Here is a 25153-nt window from a genome sequence, read left to right on the forward strand (position 1 = left end):
CATGATCCCTATAAGCTTGTGTTACATCACATAAGTATTGTTATCATTGCTAGTTAGGGCGATCGTGGCTCAAGAGTTGGCAGTTTGCCTTGTGATAAGAAGGTTGCCGGTTCGAGCCCCATTATTTTCAATGATAATAAGGCATATCCAGATTACCTCATTATCTTCTGTTAGTGCTTCATCATGGGGAATATTTCCTATACAGCTAATACATTTTCAACACTGATTTACCATCAGTGTTCTGAACAGTCAGGCCCCATCTTATGTTAAAGACCTCATAATACTGTATCACCCCAACAGAGCACTTTGCTCTCAGACTGCAGGCTTACTTTTGGTTCTTAGGATATTTAAAAGTAGTGTGGGTTAAGATTAAATTAGGCTTAAAACTTCCATTTTTGATAAAGCATATGTTCAGTGCAGATGACCCTCAATCCTTCCCATGATGCACTTCATGTTTCTTTTTCACTCATGTTTTTCACTCTCTGCGTGTTTATAAACTACTGTGTATTTAATTGTTAATTAGAATTTCTGGCTCTTCCACAGCGTGTCTGTTTTTCCTCTCTTCCACCATTAACTATTCAACCAGTCACAGCAGATGGCTGAGCAGCCAATCAAATAGTCACTCTGTAGGAAAAAATGGATAATTAGCTGCTCAACTACACAACATTAAACAGCAAATAAATCCATCTTCAAAAGTCTCTGTGCTTAAATTCCTGAACTTAAATTCAAAGAAAAGTGGTTTCTCGTGATAGCACAAGTTCTACTTTGTGTAACTGCTTCTGCCACAGCGCAGTCTGGGTCCTTACTCAGCAGAGTGAGATGAAAATAGAAGAGGCAGATTTTCCCACCCCTTAATAAGCGGGGCTGCTGAATGGGAAGGACATATTTAAAGAGGCACAGATCTGATTTCGAGACAGTTCAACATATAATTTATGTGTGGTCACTTTCTCTCAATTTACACGTAAAATATGACCATTTCAATAATGTTATTCTAACCATATGTTGAAAAACCATGTAATTATTTCTTAATGACCAATAAACTAAGCTAATTTTAACTTTATGGTAACTTCAGTTGGACACTAAAGATTGGGTCCTGAGCTTTAGATATTTCTAGATTACTGCTTGAAACTACATGTGAGAATGTGGAAGAACCCTGTTGGAGATCAAGACAAAATCTGTAACTGTAAACAGACATTCATGTGAAAATTAAAACATTTGGTGATTTATAGGATCACACATATAAATGCAGTGTTTAATACTAAAGTGAAAGATGTGTAATTTCCTCAGCAGTTAATAACAAGGAATTTTGAGTTTGTTTAGTACCTGCAGCTTTATGAAACTTTAAAAGTGTTTTTAAAATGTATTAAATCAGTGATGCTTTTTTGCCCTGTGATTTTTTTTTTAGATATATTGTGTTTGTTCTTAAAATAAACTATTTGAGAAAGAAAAATCTAAGATGTTTATATAATTTGTTCAGCAATTTTATCTTCACAAACTGATGCTACTTCTCCATTGTTTAAAGAATCAATGTAATGTATGCTATTGTTCACTGCATGACATATGGCCATAAAGGACCTCATCACATGAATCATTCACTGCCACAAATATCCTGAGCTTATTTACCTCCTTCTTAGTAAAAGTCATATCTGCAGATTTTACTGTGATGTTTTCAGATGAAAATATGAAAACAGCTCGAGCTTGAGTTAATGTCAGACCTCACATAATTACTGGTTAAATGTCTTTCTCAAAACCATATTAAGACATAAATATGATTTAGAGTTATACTCTGACAGCTGAAACACCTTGTAAAATACCTGCAGAGCAGGTGAGCTGAAAAAATCCCCTGAGACTTAAATGCGCACTTTTCCCATTGCTGGGTGTGGGAGCGTAAACATGAGGATGTGATACTTTAAAAGTGAAACTGAAACAAAAACGGGCACTCACAGAGCGGCACAACAAGTTTTAGACGGGCTGAAAGTTCTCATGTTAGTGTAGAATTGCAGATAAAATGGATGAATATCCGTATCCACTGTTTTTTGAAGCCACTGATTTTACAGACAGAGAGAAGGAGAAAGTGAGGAGATACTTTCAGAAAAGGCGAGAGTCCGGGGGTGGCGACTGCCGAAATCTTGAAAAACTCGGAGGAAGCGTTTATAAAATCTGTTTCAAGGAAAAAGAAGGTAGGACCGTCAGTTATTTGTAAAATGTATTCCTATATTTGTGTTTAATTGCAGGCTGTTTCAGTGACTCTGTTTATGCTCGTTTTAGATCAAGACAGAGTTTTGCAGAGGAAGTTTCACACCATCACTCTTCCTAGTGGACAAGTGCGGCTGACCGTGAGCCGGACAAGTTCACCACAGATCTCTGACCAGCCATCGCCAAGCCAATCACGGGTACAGTTTACTGCACTTTCAGACATGACTTTTGGTTACAGTAAAAACTGAGCGTCAGAGCCGGATAATGTTGCCAAATCAGTTTAAGAGTAGCGGGTTAACCTTTTTATCTAACTGTCGTGTCTCTGATGTTTGGCACTATTTACACCCCCACAGAGGAGAGTACTCTTTTTTTCACAGGTACACCACACTTATTCTAGCATTGATTATTTTCTCATCAATAATCGGTTGACTCCATGGGTCCAATCCTGTGAATACCAGGCCATAGTAATATCAGACCATACCCCTGTTGTGTTAACAATGAGCTTTCCAGACGTCCTTCAATCCAGACGACACTGGTGTTTTAATTTAACTCTACTGGCAGATGTAAATTCCCTGGAATTCATGAAAGAACAAAAAAACTGTTTATATATATATATATATATATATATATATATATATATATATAGACTAAATTTGATCTTCTCTCAACCTGCCTGGAAGCCCCTTAACTGGCTGGCTAGCGTCTTACCCGATTTGTCACTATGAATATAAAACAAACTCTTACTCTTCAGCTGCTGACATTTGATTGAGTGTGTTGAGAGTAGAGATGGACCGATCTGATATTACCTATCGGTATCAGTCCGATACTGACCTAAATTACTGGATCGGATGTCGGAGAGAAACAAAAAATGTAATCCAGCCATTAAATATCAAAAAGCACCTCACAAAACTTGCGACATGGCATAACTCGGCTCATAACCGTAGCACGTCGGAGCAGTATGCATCACGTGATAGAGCGGCTGTGGCCTGCGAGACCTGTTGGTGGTCTGGTTGAGCATTTGGAGCTTTGCTACCAACCCGGCATTTCATCTCCGAGGAAGTGATCCCAGAGAGAAGTAAAGCAAGTGTGTAAGTTCATCTGAATGTTTGTAAAGCATTCCCACCTTAAGCTTAACAACCATATATGGAGCGACTGTCTCTTCTCTCTCTCCTGCTGCTACTTCAGCAGTGAAACTGATTAATGATCAGCTGATCGGCTTTTCTGTCGCGTGTCCGCCTCTCTTGTTTGTTTGTCGCCCAATTCGCACCAGAAAGAGAAAACCAGCAGCTGAACAACAGCAGCACGTTTAAGCTTGATAAGCTGTTGTTAGAATTTTTATTTATTTATTTATTTTTTTATAAAAAAAGATCCTGGTGTACAAAGTAATATATATTACTTTGTACACCAGCTGTACGTAGCTGTACGTAGCTGACGGCTGGTAACTGTGCAGGGGCGGATCTAGCAAAGTTTAGCCAGGGGGGCAGATAGGGCATGAACAGGGAAAAGGGGGCACAAAGACATACTTTTCTTTCTTATTCTCATTTAAAATGTCTAGCTTTTAATAAATAATTATCTGAATCTTACACCCAAATTTTAATCTGATGTAAAATGCATAGAAGTCCATTACTGTATATAGTAACTATTAAGTCTAATATACCCTAGTAAGCTATAATAGTTTTTCCTTTGGGAAGATACCATCTGTGCAGTCTGCAGTTCTGTTGAAGAAAGATGTTGAATCTATTTAATTATTCTTGAAAAATAATTGATTTCTGTGCATTTTTTTCACACTGCATCAAATTAAAGTTGATTACGTCGATTAAGCATCATGAGGTGGGGGGTGGTTCCCTATTTTATTTATTTTTTTGCTGGGAGTTTGCAACCCTATTAGTTAGTTGCTTACTCTTTAAAATACCAGAATAGGGAGGATGGCGTAGGTTTAAGTTTATTAGATTGATCAGTATTGCTGAACAATGAAATATTTTGGGTGCAGTGTATTTTTTGCATACAGGTATAACAGAATAGCTTTAGTGTTTTTTTTAGGTTTGAACTTATACAAAATGCAGCAAGATATTAAAAAAAAAACAGTTTTATTTATTAAAAACACACACTATATCGGTGTCATGGTCCGGAGTCTGTGACTCCCTGTTTATGTTTTAGTTTATTATTATTCTGTGGTTTTGTTTATTCTGGGTTTCTGTACTCTCCTTTTTTCACGTTTCATGTTTCTATGTTCTGTGTCCCCCAGTCTGTCGCTGTGTCCCATTTCAGGGTCTGCACGCTTGAAGTATGCAAGTGCGGTTACGTCACCGCCACGCGACGACGGCTGTCCCAATTCGAAGTGTACTTGAAATGCATACTCCAAATGCGCCGTCGATTTCCCCAAATATCAAGCGTGGTCCGGTGCACGCTTCGTAGTCCCATATATCCCACAATTCATAGCGCGGCGGTGGGTGTGGATAATTTTGCCGCAAAATACGGCAGAAGGGAGCGGCCGAAAAGTGAACTGTCAAAAGTAAGTACTGGATATGACGTCACTTATTCATGTGCGAATGTTTAATAATGAAGAACATTAAAACATTGCTGTTGGCCACATGTCGGCAAAGTTATGTGACACTAGTGATGTTTGTACTTACAGCATTAACTTGGTTTTAAAGCCTCTACACAGCAAATCCAGCATGTCCAAATTAACACTGTCAGATTTGATTTCAACACTTTTAAAGTGTCTATATGGGTCCACACCAGAGAGTGTTAATTTAACTCTTTTTGGAGAGTTGGTATGTTAACTCTGATTTAGTGTTAAACACCAAATCTCTCTGGAGTTGATAATTTAACACTTGGTGTTAAGAGTTTATATATTAACTCTCAAAGAGTATTTTAGTTTAACTACGTAAGAGTTATCTTCTAATTAATTCTAAAAAGCGGGAATTTTACTGTTCTGAACTTCTAGAAATTTCTTTTGGAAATAAACATTTACTAAAAAGACGCAATGGTTTTTGAAAAACATTTATTCTGAACTGTGCACCACAATTTCAAAACATTTTCTGAAAGATGTAACAGTGTACATGTTCTCACTTTCATTAGAATTTCGTTTATCAAAAGGTCTGACGTAGGTGAGCTGGTAAATGCAAATAACAGCATTCTCATCACTTATTTCAATAAATACAAAATACAATATGCATGTCCTTCATTCATCACTTTGTGGAACTTCAACGCACTTCTGCTCTCCCCCATATTCCATCTTCACAAGCATATCCTATGTGGAGAGTGAATAAAAATTAGTTGACACTAATTAATGGCACAAATCAATTGCAGCACAGTAAAAAAAAAAAAGAAATCCTTTTTGAGACATTACTTGTGTAAAGTATTTTCCCAAAAGACAAGGACACAGGCAACAGGTAATACTGAACTAAATGTAAAACCTCAACCTTTTTCATTTTTACCTAAACCGTGTGCACAAAACTCTGGAGGGATCTAAATACTAACGTAGAACCCAGTCAGGACGTCTGCTACTGCTGTTTGCTCGTTTTTTATGGGAGATCGTTTTCAGGCTTCAAGTAGCACCATTATATCAACATTTCACATTCTAGACATTGTTTTAAGTGTATTTGACCAAAGGTTTGACTGAAAATTCACATGCAAGCTTTTTTTCAAGGCTGTGGTATTTGCCCACAAACAATACCTTTCAGCTAGCTAAAACAGAATATTATGCTATCAGCGAGCAACATGGCTAATGCCTTTCACACAGCTTTGTCTCAACTCCAAAGAGCCACAGAAGTAAAAGCTAATAATAATAATTGAAACAATCTTTGAAAAAATGACTTACCAAGCATGGCAAACAACTCAAATATGTAGAGCAAAATGTTCTGAAACGGCTTCACTTCAGCTTCAATTGGAGCCGTGCTGGGGGCGGAGTCTGTGAATTTACTCTATTGGTGTCATAGCCCCTGTAGGAGTTCAGAGTTAAGAGGTCAAGAGTTAATGTTTCCATTGTAACACCTCCAGATTTGAAATAGAAACACTCATTTTTAACACTCGATTTTAACTACTATCATTTTACACCTCAGAGTTACATTACAAGAATGTGACTCTACTTAGAGTAAAATTAACTCTAAGACTACTAACACCAAAACATTTAACACTTTTGAATTTGCTGTGTACTTCTAAATATACATATAGTCGACCTTAATCTTACAGAGAATCTGATGATTTTATGGATAATTAAAGTCAGTCATATATCCACAAACACAACAAGCTGAAAGTCAGTGATATAGATTATATATATAAAAAATATATATATATGTATATATCAATCATAATAATCTGACAATACTATAATATTGGCCATATTATATTTACATTACCATAGTGAGATGACTTTAGTCTCATGAACAACATTAACTAATTATTATTTACTAGCTAATCTTAAAAGACTGTTCAGTACAGAAATGAAGCCCAACAATCATGTTTTACAGTCCTGTGGTCTCAGCCTCAGATACTCAACTAATCAAAGTGATGTCATGACAAAAATGATTGACCAACAAAACAATTTTCTCCTTCATTTCTGTCAAACAAAGCTGTATGTAACGTGTCTCGCGGTTAGTATCATGGTTGCTAGGCAACCTGAACAGCGCAACGAAGCATATACCGTCCCATTTCACAAGCCTCTCACTTCCGCACTTCTCGTACTTATAGTACGCACCGTACGTAGTACGCGTAGTGCGCGTACTTCAAGCGTGCAGACCCTGAAATGGGACACAGCCTGTGTTAAGTTTGTGTGTTGTGTCATTACGTGTATGTGTTTCCTGTTTTATTGTGAAGGTCTGCGTCTTATGTGTGTGTTTTCAGTTTGCCTCCCTTGTCTCGTCACGTTAATCACTCCCAGCTGTGTCCCCCACCTGTGTGTAATCTCCCTGTGTTTCTCTGAGTGTATTTAAGTTGTGTCTTCTGTCTTAGTAGTTGCTGGTTCGTCTGTGTTGTTCCCCTCCATTTTCCTGTGCATTTTCCCCGCATCTCTGGTTCAGGTCTCAAGGTTTCATGTTTGGTTTTGCTTAGCTTTTCCCAGTTTAGGTTACTCTTAAGTTTTGGTTTTCGTTCACCTCGTCCCTGTTTGTTTCACCCTTTTGTTAATAAAGCTCGCTCACAACTTAAGCAGTCTGCATCTTAGGTCCGTTAATAATTCACACACGGCTTGCCCTGGCAACCCGTGACAATCGGATTCATATCGGTATCGGCCGATATCCAAATTTATGATATTGGTATCAGACATAAAAAGTGGTATCGTGCCATCTCTACTCATAAGCAGAGAGCGCTTGCTAGCTCTGTCCTTAGACAGTAAACGTGACAAAACTATTCAGGAAAAAACGCCACGTATATATTGTTTATCATGACTCTGGTTTTACTGGCCTATCAACACAATTTAAAAACTGGTATATATCACCTTGTTGCTTTGTCATCTTGAAGTGGTCATGTGACTGGCTTACCACAACTACTTTATTCTTCCTCAGTCAAACAGCTGCACTCATGTGATTGAGCCCCTTAGCTCCAGGTGTTGTGCCAAAAAGTGATTGTCTGCTGAACACAGCTTCGACCGCCTGTTTGTGGAAAAATAGTAACGCACTGCACCGCACTTTTCTGTTAGTAATGGTAACGGCATGGTAACGATAGAAATAGTAACTAGTTTACTCGTTACTGAAAAAATGTAACGGTGTTAGTAACGTTATTCCTATCACTAGAAATAACGTAGACGATCCAGTAACGAACACAAGAGAACACACACTGTAAATGCACAGAGGGGAACGAGGAAACTACACACATAAGGGAGGCACAATTGACTGTAATTGACAAGACGAGACAAGCAAGTAACCAATGCCATGTATGTTACTCCACCTCCATACAATCAAAGATAGTGTTTTTTTAAAACATAGGTCATAAAAAGCCAGATGGTAACACTCTCACTGGACACTTTATTAGGTACACTTTGATAGTACCAAGTAAGACGTCAGTGCTGTTTGTTTTAAATCTTTGCTGTTAATTTTTGATTGTAATGTTGTGATGTTATTTGAGTTACTGTTTCCTTCCTATCAGCTTGAAGGAGTCTGGCCAGTAAACAAAATTTTAAATTCTTTGTGGAATCCATGGACACTTGGACAACGTCGTGTTTTAACTGATTCACAAACCATTGTATTCTGCTTTCATTTACATTGTACACAATATCGAAACTGTTTTAGAAACTCGACTGTAGCATATTTCTGTTCTAACACAGTGTCATAGTCAGACATAACAACAAAAAACAAAAACATATACAGAGAAATATTAATTTTATGTGTTTTTATTTACATAACAGAAAGGACTCTATGAATCAGTACAACTGAAAACTGCTGTGAAATCAACATTTTTTTTATGTACATTGATTAGAGTTTTTGAATGAAGGTTGTGATTCGTTTTTGATTTACTGCCCAGGCCTATGTGGTACACTCCAATTGTTCATGATAAGTAGACTATCTTATAGCATAAATTGACAGATTTGTTTGATTTCTTCTCTTCTTTCAGAGCTCTACAAACCCAAACCTAAATGGTATTGAGAAGACTTTCAGGATAGATGTTTTCCTGCTGTTTTTCCTGAGAGACAACTGTAAAGCATACAAAATTTTTGAAAAACAACTGTTGTCAATCGGCTGCACAGTGGAGCTAAATTTTGATGAAGAGGAGGTTTTGGTTAGAGGCGAGGTTGACAAGGGGCCAGGAGGAGGATTTGGTGGTTCTGCAGAGAAATGGGAGTATCAGGTGAATCAGGTCTTCATTCGGCTCACCGAGACCTACAACTGCTATCATGTGCTTGAGCCAAAACAGATGAAAATGGTACTGCAGGACCGGTCCTTTAAGACAGATGATATCAAAGTTTACACAGAGAGTGGCTATGCTGTGGTTGTGGGAGAGGTTGATGTCATGAAGGAGAAGATTGCAATTTTGGAAAAAAGCCTACCCACCAAAAAGGAAGTGCCGATTGTGGAGAAGAAGTTCAAGCTCATAGAAGAAGAGTTCAATCGAGAAATGCGTGCTAATTGTCCAGAGGTTACAATCATCAGAGGTAGTGCCATGATCACTTTGGAGGGCCCTGACAAAGAGGTGCAGTCAGGAGCTGCAAAACTGGATGAACTGATTAAGGACATAAAGGAGAAGAGCGTATATTTCCCTACAGCTCTGCTAACCTTCATGAAGACCAGTGATGCCATCCCAAAATACCAAACTCGCTTCCAGCAGAGCCTCAGAAACCCTGTTTTCTTTGAGGTGGGTTCAGATCTGGTTCTGTCCAGTTTGTCCTCTGATGCTCTGAATGAGGCTGAGGCAGCAGTAATGAGAGACTTTGAAGTGACCACTGTGCAGCTGCAGGGTGCAATAGATCTTAACAGGTTGAAAGAAATTCTGACGAAAGCCAAGAACGAGGCAAACAGTAGAGAGTTCAGAGTGGACATCAGCTACATGCCAGGCGCCAGGGGAACCTCAACAACCAAAGTCCAACTGGTGGGCTTCAGTGAAAATGTGGCCAAGCTCAATCAAGTTCTTCATGACTTCCAGTTGAATCAAGTTTCAACTCAAGAAACCATCAATCTGCTTCATCATGACACTGTCTACTGTTTTGATAAAATCCTAGACTTGATTGGCATGAAGCAGACCAAGGTGACCTTACAAGCCTCACATTTTCCAAATCCTTGTGTGTTTGTGTCTGGTCCTCGATGTCATGTTCAGGAGGCCAAGGAGGCCCTAACATCAACTCTAGACAGTGTTATAGTAGACACTTTGACTCTAGATGGACCAGGGGCTCAGCAGTACTTCCAGGAAGAGGGTAAAGTGACTAAAGAGCTGATAGAGGGTTCCTGTCACGTCATTATCCGAGATAAGCAAACTGCAGCCACCCGAAACGTGCAAAGACCACGAAACACCAGCAGACGCAGTGATACACCTAGATCTCTCAGCTACAGCAGCAGCATGTACAGCACAATTGGAAACTCTGCAATCAACACAACAAACCTGAAGATCAAACTCAGCAGTTTAGAAAATGAACAGGTTTGATTATTTCCATTCAATTCTATTTCCCATAATCCCAAAATAAAATATCAGCATTCATGTTATTCAATATTATTTCTGCAGGCAAATGTTCTGGTGGTCCCCATGCTCAATAAGCAGCTGACTTCGACAAATATTGGCAAGAGTTTGTTGGCCAAAGCTGGGAATGTATTAAAGTTAAAGTTTGATTCAGTCTTAGGCAGTTGTGCCCTCGCCCCTGGTGATGTTCAGCTGGTTGATGCACCTCCATCTCTGGGCTGCTCCAAGATTTTCTTCATTGAGTGCTTGCCTTGGGACGGAGTAAGAGGAAAGAGTGTTCAGGTAAAATTAAGGACTTTTATTAACACTTCTAGTGATGGATAAGAGCTACTTCATATTTAATTTACTTTCAGGAAACCAATGAAATGCATCAATGAATTTCCTTTGGGAATAGTAAAGTTTTATGAAATTAAATAAATCTCATTGCTGTGTATAGTTGAAAGGTTGGAATAACTTGATGTTATATACCACAAACTCCAAGCCAGGACTTATGCAAACAAATTTACGTTTTTTGTGCAGCCTCAAGGTTTTCGTTGTGTGCTCAGTTGCAGTGTGCAATCCAAGAGTTAAGTTTGAAAACATAGTTAAAAATATGTAACTTTTGATTTGCAGGCTCTTGGTAATGGTTTGAAGAAGTGTCTGGAGCTTTGTGTACGGCAGAATTTTGGTTCAGTGGCCATTCCAATCATTGGGCCAGGAATTGTTTTAAACTACCCACTGAGAGAAGCAATTCAAGTGTTGACTGACATCATTCACCAGTTTGGATTATCTGCATCCTCTGGCTCTCTTACAAACGTCCACATTGTCATTAAACCTGGTTACCCTGATTCTGAGGAGGTAACCCTTACTTGATGGCCTGTATCTGATCTGTAACATGCAGGCATCAATTATTTATTGTGTTATATCTGTGTTTTTATCTACAGTGCTACCACGATGTCTACAGACAGCTCAGCTTAAATATGAACCAGGGAGGCCAAGGTAAACTAGCACTACTCAGACTGTCTTTATTATGTGACATTAATGCATAGTGAGCAGATAAAAAGCATTTAGCCTGTGCCATATTTTACCATCTTCATTAGTACCCTCAGTTATCAGATTAAATATCAAACAATAGCTAATGTGTGGTGTTCTTCCTCTAAGCAATCTTCAGGTCCCTCACCAGTGACTTGGATGACATAACCATGACAGTGGAAAGTGGGGTTAAACTACATGTGGTGTTTGGTGACATAACCAATGAAACTACAGATGTTGTAGTGAACACAACAGACTTCCAAAATTTTATCCTTGGTAAGTGAAACTGAGGATGCACACAAGTGCATAGCATAGTGAGCAGGAGGATCATGTTGTAACTGTGACATCATTTTTTTAGCCACAATGGTGGCATAGCTCTCTACGAATTTCAAAGGTAAACACATGTTCATGAATGTTTGCTCAGAAATGGGGATGTCTTTTTAAACATGATCTTTGAAGATCCTAGGGGCGATCGTGGCTCAAGAGTTGGGAGTTCGCCTTGTAATCAGAAGGTTGCTGGTTCGAGCCCCGGCTCTGACAGTCTCGATCGTTGTGTCCTTGGGCAAGACACTTGACCCAAGTGTCTTGCCTACTGGTGGTGGTCAGAGGGTCCGGTGGCGCCAGTGTCCGGCAGCCTCGCCTCTGCCGGTGCGCCCCAGGGTGGCTGTGGCTACAATGTAGCTTGCCATCACCAGTGTGTGAATGGGTGGATGACTGAATGTGTAAAGCACTTTGGGGTCCTTAGGGACTAGTAAAGCGCTATACAAATACAGGCCATTTACCATTTTTACCATCCAAGTTTTCATCTAGTATTATCAGCAGGCCACTTATTTTAAGATCAAATACTTACTTGTATTTTAAATCTCGTACATGGTTGTAGTTTAATATTTTTGTGCAAGTGCTGACCAGGCAAATTCAGTCGGAACAAGTTTGGTGGATGACAAAATGCAAAGCAGAGATTTATGGGCATTGTTGAAGACAAACAGGAGAACAAGGCAAAAGAACAAACTGAGTCAGTAACAGTTGGGCAGGTAAACAGAGATGAACTGGTATGCTGCCTGTCAAATCAACTGGCCATAAGCAATTCATGATTTCCAGCCAAAAAAAAGTTGATGGGGATTACCCTTTAACTTCTAAAGTATCATTTCCCATAAATGCTTGTGATTTGATTCGGAAATAGAAACAAATCATGTTGCTTGATGAGTCACTGTAAGCAGGAAGCAAAACTAAGGAAGAATGTCTGATATTACACAACATGTATCTGCAATGTGCATGTTGTCTACAGCTATTTGGTGGATTGCAATTAAACTGATGTAAAAAATTAGGGGTGGGGCTCAATGAACTTAATTAATTAATTAATCAAATTTATTATAGGATTTGTAATCATCTAATCTCGTTTAATGCCATTTAATTGCCTTTGGAGTTTTACCAGCTTTGATGGAGTTAAAATGACTAGCTTGTGCTTTTGTTTGTCTAAAGCAGCAAAAACAGATTCTTTATCCAATCCAACTTTATTTATATAGCACTTTAAAAACAACAAAGTTGACCAAAGTTCTTTCCAATAATAAAACAGAGATAGCAGTTAAAAACCATACATTAAGCATACAATAAAATTAATATAAATAAAATAAATACATAAATGAAAAAGAAGATAAATAAATCAGTGTATATATTAAATATTAAAACATGAGTAAAATAAACAATAAGATATACAATGAATAAGATTAACAAAATGAAAGGATTAAGAGTGACCAACAGCTGACTACAAACTGACTCTGGTAATACTCCTAAAAAGCCTTTGAAAAAAGGTGTGTTTTTAAAAGTGATTTAAACATTTCAAGTGTTGGGGCCAACCTAATATGGAGGGGCAGTTTGTTCCATAGTTTGGGGGCCACAACAGCGAAAGCTCGGTCCCCTCGGTGTTTCAGTTTCGACATGGGGACAGCAAGGTGTGACTGGACAGATGATCTGAGAGACCTTTATGGAGTGTATCGGTGTAGAAGGTCTGACAGGTAAGAAGGAGCCAGGCCATTTAAAATTTAAAAAGCAAGCAATAAAATTTTAAAATGAATTCTAAAATGGACAGGCAACCAGTGTAAGGAGGCAAGAACAAGGGTAATGTGCTCACGTTTGCGTGTCCCTGTCAACAGGCGAGCAGCAGCATTCTGGACCATTTGCAAGCGTGATAGTGAAGCCTGCTCAATACCAATATAAAGTCCATTACAATAATCAAGGCGAGTGGTCACAAATGCATGCCAAACTCTCTCCAAGTCACGAAAAGAAATAAAAGGTTTAACTTTAGAGACCTGCCTCAACTGAAAAAAGCTTTTTCTCACAACTGTATTTACTTGTTTGTCCATTTTAAGAGCTGTGTCAAATTTTACTCCAAGGTTGGTGACAATTGGTTTGACACAGGATGTAAGAGGACCCAAGTCAGATGGAGGGACACCAGGTCCATTCGGCCCAAATATAATATAAGCAAGTAGATGAGAAACTATATCCAGCTTTGAATTCCACCATGTGGAAACATCCTGTATGAGTGACACTTTCTGTTGCTGTCTTGTTTGCTTCTGGTGTAGTTCCTCCATATTAGCAGGGCTGTTTCCAATGCATCTAATTTTGCTTGCTTTTCAGTGTCATAAAGCTGTTGAATTTTACTTGAAATAGCCGTTCGGCACGGCAGCTGTGAAGTTGGATCACCTGACGCTAACTGTAGCACATTTTCTAACCCCTATCTTCTACCACTGATAGTGTTCTACAGTCCAGAGTAATCCATTTTGCAAGAGAATTTGTAAGTTTGTCCAATGATGACTTGCTAATTTTGGTCCTTAAGCCAGTCATTTCATCACATTTGGGCTGCCGACACCTTTTGTTGGTATTCGAACTGCTAGAGCTAACAGCTCCCACAGTTTCGTGCTTGCTGCAACATGTTTTGCAATTAGATGGTACCGTAAAGTTGAAGTGCTTCATGGTACGCAAACTCCTTTTTGCACAGTTTGCATAAAACCATGCTTTTATCAAGGCTTCCGTCAGGTAGTCTTTTGAAATTAAATTTGCCTCCGATCAGTCACAGCAAGTCACTTTATTCTGATTCTTTTTACCTCTGATGTGTGCATCAGTGTAATCTAGTGATGTTCGATTCGTGAACGAATCGTTCAATACTCGAGAATCACTTCACTGACTCGTGAATCATGATTCACAAGCCCAACTGACTCACTGACTCATCCCTGTTGCTGTTAGCAAACTAATTCCATTAGTAGAAATATATCTAGCTTATAATTAAAATTGTGTGTGTGTGTGTGGTGTGGTGGGGGGGGAACAACAGCCAGTTTCTTAACAAAAGCATTTCTGCTCTGAACTGGAAGAAAAAACCCTGAGTAGAAGCTCACATCAACAAAATAGCTCCTCGGTTCACAGTACCATCGCTCTGCTAACATGCTAACAGCACATTTGAGCTACTCACCCCCTCCCTTCCTGTGCTGAATAGTAAGCGTAAGCGAATCACTCAGGACTCACTCACTCCCTCCCTCCTGGCTCACAGCTTCTTCTTCTTCTTGGTTGGCAACCAATGTTAAGGCGCATTACCGCCCCCTGGCTCACAGCTCAGTGGACATTTAGATGAGAAAATATATATTTGACACATTTAAGGAAAATACTAATAAAATACAAATAAACAAAATAAATGTTTATTAAGCAATTTTGATAGGAAATTGCTTAATTTTAGAAATGTTTTTGCTCTTTTTTGCTCTATAAAATAGTTGTTTTTTTTTAGAATCATTCATCTTAGCAGTAGGATTTACATGAAAAGAGAAACAAATTAAGTTTGAGTGAAAATGTACATTTTTTGCAATCTCTGGTCAACTGACTCAGTGAATCAAAGACTCAAAAAACCCGATTCACTTTGGTGAGTGACTCATTAAAACTCGATTCAGTAAAAAGAATCAAATTTACCATCACTAGTGTAATCAGTATACCAGGAAAACGAGCATTGACAAAAGTTCCCCTTTGCTTGGAATGCAAAGTGTGATTAAAAGCGCTTTTTTTTAATGCGTTAATTTTTTTTCTAATTAATTAATTGCAATCAATGCATTAAAATCCCACCCCTTGTAAAAATACATGCAGGGCAGTTAGCGGGTCCAGATTTAATTATTCATTATTTTTTTGTTCTTTTTCTCTTCTTCTTCTACAGATGGGGTATGCAAAGATATCTTAACTGTAGCTGGACCAGAGGTGGAAGCAGAACTGAAAGCAGGTGAGAAATAGAGAAGTTGCTACTTATCTTCTCATCTTACTTATCTGCCTCTCACTCATGCTTATTTTGTCACTTTCTGTGCAGCATACGTGGAACGAGGAAAAATATTTGTGACCCAGTCTGGAAACTTCCCCTGTAAAGCTATTTTTCATGTATGTGGACAAAGGGATGAAGTCTACAACTTGGACTTCATCCAACTTGTGTGTAATGTCATTTACTATTGTGAGTCGTATAAATACAGCTCAGTGGCAATTCCTGCCATCTTTGCTGGTACGTATTTTGTTTGGCATTCAAGTCTTGTTGTGCTACACACACAAACACACACACACCCCTAAATGCAAGTGGTGTTTCTGCAGGTGCTGGCGAACTGGACCCTACTGTTGTGGCAGGTGCCATCCTTCGAGTGATCAAGTCTTCTACATCATCAATGAACAGCCTCACCGACATCCGCCTCATCCTGATTAACATTGATGTCTTCTTGGCTTTTAAAGAGGAAGCGATGCAGATGTATTCCCCAGCTGTCATCAACAGAGGTGACAGAAATATTCACAAAGTGCCATCTTGTGTGGTTATTTAGTGTAGTGATTTTTAAAATAAAAGCAGATTAAAAATTATTTTACTGATTTGTTTGATCCACCTTCCAGTGTCATTTCAAGAACAACAACAGCAACAACAGTCTGCTCCTTTTGTGAGTGCATACCTCAGCAGTCTCCAAATCAGCTCTACAAGTCAGCAGTCTGTCTTCACGTTCCTGGGTCTTTCCATATCCGACATTGACAATGCCATGGAAAAGCTAAAGCATCAATATCACACACAGTGCTCCAGTAAAACCTTCTCAAAGGAGGAACTGGAACTCCTCAGCCAGGATGACATGATGGAGCTGAAGGATCTGGTGGAGGCTGAGGGTTTATTTGTGCAAACTGATCAGTCTGGCGCCCTAACAGTGAGCGGACTAAAGAACGGGGTCACCCGGGTGATGCAGAAAATGAATCAGTGTCAGTACATGAACCTTGCTAGAGAGGTGAGAGTGAGGGAGGAGGAGGATGTTTACAACAGAGTGGTTTGGTGCATCCTGGCAAATCACGGTAACTGGGAAAGACTTCCCAAATCAGCTAATCACCAATTGGAAAGCAACGAATTAACAGAAGGTATAACAGATGCACAGGGACTTATATGGGAGGTTGATGTACAGGCTATGGTGGCCACACGACCACTGAGCAGGCAGACGACAAAGCTGAAACGACTTGAGAATCTTCCAGGTGAGTAGATAGTTCTCAGAGATGTTACAAAAATGACCCGACTGATACTGGAGTTTGATGCTTGAGAGTAATACAAACTTCAATAAACAAATGTTAAGGTTTTGAAAGAAATAATTATACTAAAAAACTATTAAAAAATGTACTTGTAGTAAAAATAGTTGCAAAAGTCACTATAGGAACGACAGTAACAGTAAATAGTTTTGAAACAGGAAATGTTGAAATATCAATATTAAAAATATTAAAGTCTCTCCTTATCTGCTGATTTCAAATTGCATTGCAAAGGAGTGTTAGATTGGTATCAGAAGGGCACCAATATAGCAAACAGTGTTAAGACTGATATGTGGCTGGACTGAACCAAATCCCAATTTTTTGTGTAAAAGTCAATGACAGCTTTATTGCTAAGTTCTTAAAAATACAAAGAAACAGAGGAGGAAAAAATACTTTTTCAACTTCTTAGAAAACACAAGGCACAGAGGAAAAGAGCTGAGAGAGAACGCAACAAAGGTCAAGGGAAGATTGATGAGACAGAGGAAAGAACTGGACACGAAGTGCAAGAGACGAAATACCACCAAAGTAAAACAGGAAGTAAGAGATGACAGACTCACAACATGAAAGCGTGACAGAGAGACAGAAGATAAACATAGAGACACAGCTGAAGGAACAGAATGGGAATAGAAAGGGGCTTTAACAAACGTATCATCAGTTAAAGCAAGCAAGCACTAAAGTAATGGAAAACAGGAAATTCAGAAGACTAAGGAGCTAAGCTAAGTCCTATGCCAAAACCGAATGAACCGAAAAAACTTTGGAACAGGAGAAAAAAACAAGGACAAACAAGAATACACACTTAGAGAAAAACTTAAGTGTCCCACAGAAGCCAAAACCCTGTGTCCAAGCCTACACTTACAAGTTATGTTTTTGTTTTTTTCATGCGCCATCCTACAAAAAAAAAAATCAGTTGCTTCTGTGTCTTCTCTTGTGTATACTACATTTGTTGCGTCATTACCTGACTTAATAAAATATAACAAACATGTTTTCTTTTTCAGACTTTACTTTCCCTCTGTACTGGGACCCCATGGCTGCCAATGAGACTATGAAGGTGGTTTCTCTGGAGACTTCCTCTGCAGAGTATCAGAGTGTGAAGGAGGCTTTCAAACGAACTGTCCCCAAAACTGTGATGAAGGTTGGTGGCTTTTCCCGCACAAGTACATATATACACAAGTACATGCATACAAGCTGAAAAAGTAGATTGTGTGGTTACAGTGCAAACTGGTGAGCATTACTGGCTGTAATGTGGTCTGCTTAACTGGTCAGCTATCATGATACATGTTAACATTCAGGGAAAGAAGCTAATTAAAATATTAACTGCACCAGACTTTATATCAACAGTGCATGTGGTCATTAATTACATATTTCGATAACATAAAGGGTGTAACAAATAGATTAGATTTTTATTTTTAACTGACTTATTATAAATACTGTTTATTTTTTTATTTAATTAATTATTTTTGTTTAAACATCAATAAATAGTATTTAATTTCCTATTATTTTATTTAACCTTTAAAATGCATAAATATTAAAAAATAATAATAAATGAATATAAAAAAAAAAAAATTGAAAATATTTTTCCCTAGGAACTTTTTTTCCTATGTAAAGAGATTATGTCTTGTAACCCGTGGCAACTGCAACATCATCACATACCTGCTCTCCTTTTGTGTCCACATGTAAGACATGAATTGATTTAATTAATTTATTCAGTAAATTTATATAAAAAATCGAAATGATAAAAGAAAAACAGGAAATTAAAGGAAACAGAAATCTGTCACATTGTATCAACAAATTAATTGCCACATTAAAAAATAAATACATTTTATTTTATTTTATCAATCTATCTATCTGTCTATGTTGGATATTTGCAGTTTCTGGCTCTGTGGTCCATTGAACCGATGTCAATGTATTTGCTCAGAAATGCTATGAAAAATTCAAACTCCAAACCCTACCTGAGAAATATCATGTTTGTAAAGTGTTTTTTTATTTTAATTTTTAAGTTTCTAAAGTTTTCAGTTTTGCAGTAAGAAAGTCATTAATTATTCACTGCTGTAATCTAAACTTCTCATACCTGAAACACATGCCTCAGTTTATGGTTACCACCATAAAGACATGAACTAAGCCATCAGTTGTAATTAATATCCACACTGCTTTGTTTGGCATCTCTTTGATCCTTTGGTTTCGGTCTCTCTTGTCAGATTGAACGTTTGCAGAACGTTCACCTGCGGCGCGCCTATGAAGCCCAGAAGAAGCACATTTCTGATAAGAACGCACACGAGGGAGGAGCAGCGGAGAAACCTCTGTACCACGGGACGACTCAGGAAAACTGCCACTCCATCATGACAACTGGATTCAACAGGAGTTTTGCTGGGCAAAACGGTGATAATTGTTACTGAACAAGACAACATTTTTCTGTTGCTTCAAAACGAATCACTAGTGTTGACGTTGTCTTAGAAATTATTACCTCCTATACACCAGGGTTTTACATATACATGTAAGTCTTTACAGCTCGGATCACTCTGACATTGTGTCTATATTGGTCCACCGTTATGTGGTGACAGATTGATCATTTGCAGACTGCTTCAAGTATTTTATAGTTTTGAATGTGGTTGTATTTAACCATCATTTATAGACACAAACAGGACTCTTAGGATATTAAATGCAAGACTTACAATACTTACATAATATATGTTGGAAGTCACCATGTTTTATCTATGATAACCTATTACTAATTTCCTTTTTTTTCTTCCTACATTCAGCAACTGTACACGGTCACGGGACCTACTTTGCTGTAAACGCCAGCTACTCAGCCCAGCCCACCTACTCCAAGCCAGCTGCTGATGGTTCTCGGTTAATGTTCGTTGCCCGAGTCCTCACAGGCGTCTTCACTCAGGGCCAAGCTACCATGAAGGTGCTTCCACTCCGAAACAGCCAGCAGCCTCACAACCGCTTCGATAGCGCAGTGGACAAAATTGATAACCCTACCATGTATATTGTGTTCCATGACAACCAAGCATACCCCGACTACCTCATCACATTCAAAGGAGATTAAGGGAAAAGTATTTTCTACTGTGGAAAAATGAAGGTTTCTGAAAAATCCAAAAAGAACAATATTAAAGTTATATTTATAACTACATAAAGATTTATGTAGTAACTGGAAGTGTGTGGAAAAGTGACATTTGTAAAGGACCCAGAAACTTTGTCATAGTTTACACTAAATATTTAGGAAAGTTTTGCACACAAAACTAAATTTCCCTGTTGGGTACCTATGTGGTAGGTTTCTCTTACAAGAAGATAATGCACTTTTCATACTACAAGCAATTATATTTAATGCAAGCACGAGTTTATTTCTTCAGTGTTAAAGGATATCTTATCATAATTTAGTTCTGAAAGCTGTAAGAATTATGCAAACAGAAGCTGCTTATATACGAAGTATATGAAATATGAAGAAATATGACATGTTTGTACAAACACACACAGAAGGCATGTCACATGATTATGCATTTCTATTCTTTCATTTGGTTGATATTTGTATCTTACATCTTCAGAAGATTTATTGTATGCTTGTCTGGTCCTTTCTTGTACAAAGAAAAATAAGAGGAGGTGGGTGATCAACACTCAAATAGAAACTGTGAAATGTAAATATAATTGTGGTAATATTATGCAAACACATATAAAAACATATTCAATTCATAATTAGCTAACTGTTGAACATAGCAAACTGTCTGCAGAGGAGTTTAAAATGTTAACTGTGTTAAAATGAGAGTTAAACACATGAGTGATGAGATAATGGCTCCAATGGGATGATAATCTTTCTTGTCACACAGTTAAATGTGGCTTGATATGTTTCCTTGGAAGTATTTCTCCCCCCTAGTGGCCAACAAATGATTAAAATGTAGCTTTGAAATTAAATTTATTTAAATGTGCTTATTTTAGAGCTAAGGATTATTCAGGTTGTCAAAGGGTCAAAACGATAATTTTCCCATATATCATAAAGTCAAACCTCCTGTTTTCATTTACTCAAAAGCCAAATCTTTTTTAAAATACAAGTCATCTAGCAACTAGCTATTCATTTTACTGCTATCTCTGCAGCATTTGAAAGAAATATCAGTAGTGCTGAAGATAAAGAGCTGAAAAACTGCAGTTTTGTATAGCACATTTATATATGCCTATATAAATGTGCTATACAAACAGTTGTTCATCATCACTCACCTGTAATATCTGGACTTTGGCTCCAACATCCCAGGTCCTTCCATGCGAATGTGGATGTTCTCCAGGTTAAAGCTGAAGGAGTTTGTAAACTCCACAGTTGCTATCATCTATTCTCTACCAGAAACCTGAAATACACACAGGAATTGTAAAAATCCAGCTTTGTATATGATAAACAGTTTCTGGATAGGGCATCAAGCAACTAATGAAAGCAAAGTAAACCGTCTGACTGCGTGCCACCAGGTTTGTCTTTAATGTGATGTAGGATGCATACTGCAATATGAGAAAACACCAGCAAAGAAAAATAATGTGGCAAAAGCACACAAAAAACATCAGAAATAGGAAAAAAACTGCAAGAACTAAAATTAAATAAATAAATTGTGAAGATAAAGTGTTTCTGGGGACACACATGAGCTGCAGCAGTGACAGAAACCAAAACAAGCGAAAGGTTACACCGAGGTACCCAAACAGAGGGTACAAGTGTTTTAACCACATGAGTCATATAATGGTCATAAAATGGGGCAGCATGGTGGTTCTGCACAGCAAAAAGGTCCTGAGTTCAATTCCACCATCAGGCTGGGGTCTTTCTGTGTGGAGTTTGCATGTTCTCGTCCAAAGACATGCAGTTAGTGGGGATAGGTTAATTGGTTAATCCAAATTGCCCGTAGGCGTGAATGCAAGAGTGAATGTGAGCGCAAATGGTTGTCTGTCCCTGTGTGTTAGCCCTGCAACAGACTGGCGACCTGTCCAGGGTGTACCCCGCTTCTCACCCTATGACAGCTGGGATAGGCTCCTGCGCCCCACGCGACCCTGAAAAGGACAAGCGGAAGCGAATGGATGGATGGAGTCATATAATATTGTAGGTAATACCTATAGTATTAACTGCTGATTGGTTTTGTATTCTGTTTTCCTTTAAATTGATTTCTGATACCAGAAAACAGCTATAAAGTTAACTGGTGTTTGTTTTTGTTTTGGAATATTGATTGTTTTAATTGATTTTGTTATCACTTGGAATCAATTGGAGTTCATCCTGATCTTTTAATTATCAGTTAACACTCTTAGGGTTAACTGATAACTGTTTTACATCTGTTCTTTGTATCTTGATCTTTTAATTGAGCTATCAGTTAACACTTTTATGGTGACTGCTATTTGTTTCTGATCGTTGCATTTGATCTTGGGATTAATTTCTGTTATCAGTTGATGACAAGTTAATAGTCTTGGGATTAGTTGTTTTGCTTTTACATTTGATCCACGGTCTCATTGCAGGAGGGTAAGAACTTGATGGTGTGAAGCAAACTGCTACTACCCTCAGGATGTTGAGATAATTTGGTACAACGAGGATCCAGTCGCTCCACATCCTAAGCCACTGACCCACAGTGTTCTGTTGAGCCACAAAAAAGTCAGGACATGACCTTCTCGCTGTCAGGTGTTTTCTGCCTCCAGGCAGTGATCAGGGACTCTGGTTAAAGGCTCACATGCAGTGCCCGTTACAAAGAGCTTCACCCTGAATGTGGAAGGTAAGTTATTAAAAAGAACTCAGGACTTGTGACTTTGCTAGAAATTACGCTGGACAGAAATGCAGATTTTGCAGCTTTAACAATCTTCTGATATTTTGATAAGCAGTCAGGATGCCCAAAGACGCTAGTTCTGCACTAAGGTTGGCATCAAAGAGGACAGAGTTAGTAAAAGCAGAGGGAAAGTGAGTGGCGGTCAAAAAATTTATCATGTGCAACTCACACTCAGGTCCCTCGCTGTTCAACTCAGCATTACACACTGCAATATTAAACATCACTGGGAAATGATCCGATATCCCACAATGCTTGATTTCCATGATACAAACATCCAGACCATATGACAGCACCAGATTGAGTGTGTGACCTTTTTCATGACTTGGATCACTCACCCACTGAGATTAAAAGTGTCAAAAAGGGCAAGAAAGTCCTTTACTGCTGTTCCAGTCTCACAGCAAACATAGATGTTAAAATCACCAGGAATTAATTAATTCCAATTGTAATGAATTATTCACACATTTAATTAATTATTTAATGGTGTAATTAATTAATTCATTTTGTCTCTCCTGGCCCTCCATAAGCTCCATGCTTACATTCTGTCTGTATCAAATCAAATTCTAACTCTACTGTCTGAAGGATACAGCTGATTGTGCTCTGCAGGTAACATTTTCACTCTCTTCTGTTGTCCAAGTCTTGTGCAAACTATAGCCTCGTGTCATGGCACTCAGTGTGGCCTTCTACTACTGTTGCCCATTAGCTTCAGAGTTTGTTGTATTGTTCATTCAGAGATCCTCTTTGGGGCAACAGTTTAGCTCAATGACAAAAAGTTTCTGATTTCTTGTCATGTTATTTTTAACATTTCTGTTAAAAATAACAGAAATGTTTTTTTTTTTAATTTTCCATAACCTATAAAACTTTGGACTGTACTATGTTTAAACATGCAACCCTCCCCTCCCCCAAAATGAAAAGCAAACAAAAAACTTTTCCCGTAAAGACAGATTATCAAGACCAAATAAGACTAAAGCAAATAGAAACACAGTGTGAGGCTGATAGGATCTGAGTGTTAGAGCTTCTTTAAAACCCATTAACAATAGTTTTAAATCTCATGTAAAGAAGAGGGCAAAAGATAACAGTCCACACTCTTTTTTTCCTGAGAGATATTTTTTTTTAATTAAATGTAACCAATGAAAACATATGAACACACACTTATAACAGGCACAGTGAAAAAGCCAAGATTGCAAGGCTTGTGGAAAAAAACAAAACAAAAAATCTCTCGCCAGGTACTTTGGGATACATTAAAGGGCTTTCTGAGAGCGCAAAATATGTCTTTTTCTGTAAATAAAAACTAAAAACACCAACACAAAATGACTTTAGTTAGCTAATGAAATCAAAGAAATAGATCAACTGTATGCCGAGGATTAAATACCAAAAGAAAAAACTAAATTATATAATAAACAGTTGGACTGCATTTGACCTCCTTTTGACATAGTTGAACATCAGCTTTTGAAAAGTAAAAGTTTATTTTATATGCATAGTGACAGACCCGGTAGGACGCTATCCAACCAGTCGAAGTGTATCCAGGCCAAACAACATATTACAAAAGTCAGAATGAACAGATAGCTGCAGTTAAACATTCTTTCTGCACTGACCAAAAGTATAACAAGAAGAGTAAATAGAAAAATGGCATGAGACACTCACAAGGCAGCCCCCTGAGCAGAGGTGGACAGGTACAAAGGTACAAAAATTTGTTGCAGTACTTAAGTCGAATTTTCAGGTATCTGTACTTTACTTGAGTAGTTGTCTTTTTTTGACTGCTTTTTAATTTCACTCCCTACATTTTAAACCAGTGTCTTTAATTTCTACTTACATTTTTAAAATAGACTCCTTACTTTTGGTTTAACACATTTGAGGGGAGTTATTATTTCATGTCATGGCCTTCAAATACCAAACCGATTTGAGCCTAAACAGTAACACATGAAAGGCAGTCAGCGGATGTTGCATAAAAAGAGGCAAAACTGGGTGCTGTAGTCAGGGGTTAAAGTGGGACGGTATTTTTTTTTTTTTGTTTATTTATTTTTTTATACAACAATGGTGTCCAAAAGTTGCAGCTGTGGTACTTCAGCATCTAGATAGCACTACTAAAGACGAGCAAACACAAAGGGAGTAACATGTGGTAAATAATTTCAAATGCAATGCTTCTGTGGCAGGATGAATGTTATCCTTTGGTTCAACCCACTTTCAGCCTAGCGCATTAGGGGGCGCTAGTATAAATAGTGGCCATGTGAGCATACCTGGATCGCTTACCTGTGGTCTCCTCTTTGGTCACCTGACTTCCCCTTGGTGTGGCAGAGATCATTCTGAAGCCTCCATCGCGGCTGGTAGGTGTTTACCCATCGTAGTGTGTGCATTACCTTACTTGATGGTAAACGGATATTGTTTTTAGGGCATAGCTGTGGAAGCCTCCTATGAGCCCCTGCTCATGTTTCATGACGCGGGGTTACTCGGTACGTAATTCAATTTCGTCTCGATCCTTGCCTTTTATTGTTTGTTTTATAGTAATTATTTAT

At 38.2% G+C, this 25153-nt stretch overlaps 1 protein-coding gene across 4 annotated transcripts; it reads left to right on the top strand.

The window, feature by feature from the left end:
* The first annotated feature begins 2008 nt into the window (after nucleotides 1–2008).
* Nucleotides 2009–19918, top strand: LOC118455384 (protein mono-ADP-ribosyltransferase PARP14-like). Of its 4 annotated transcripts, none has more exons than XM_087836496.1 (14): nucleotides 2009–2180; nucleotides 2245–2393; nucleotides 8746–10260; nucleotides 10345–10581; nucleotides 10912–11136; nucleotides 11223–11277; nucleotides 11440–11586; nucleotides 15500–15562; nucleotides 15647–15832; nucleotides 15919–16095; nucleotides 16207–16821; nucleotides 17865–18001; nucleotides 19065–19245; nucleotides 19626–19918. In XM_087836496.1, the coding sequence occupies exons 1-14, from the start codon at nucleotides 2009–2011 to the stop codon at nucleotides 19916–19918; spliced, it is 4152 nt and encodes a 1383-aa protein (XP_087692622.1). The 4 variants fall into 4 exon arrangements, with proteins under 4 accessions (XP_087692622.1, XP_087692614.1, XP_087692627.1 ...); XM_087836488.1 differs by having other exon boundaries at nucleotides 2269–2393; nucleotides 16180–16821; XM_087836501.1 differs by having other exon boundaries at nucleotides 2269–2393.
* The last annotated feature ends 5235 nt before the right edge of the window (nucleotides 19919–25153 follow it).

Source organism: Neolamprologus brichardi, chromosome 3 (genome assembly GCF_056152115.1).
Source record: "Neolamprologus brichardi isolate AB-2024 chromosome 3, ASM5615211v1, whole genome shotgun sequence".
Classification (NCBI taxonomy): domain Eukaryota; kingdom Metazoa; phylum Chordata; class Actinopteri; order Cichliformes; family Cichlidae; genus Neolamprologus; species Neolamprologus brichardi.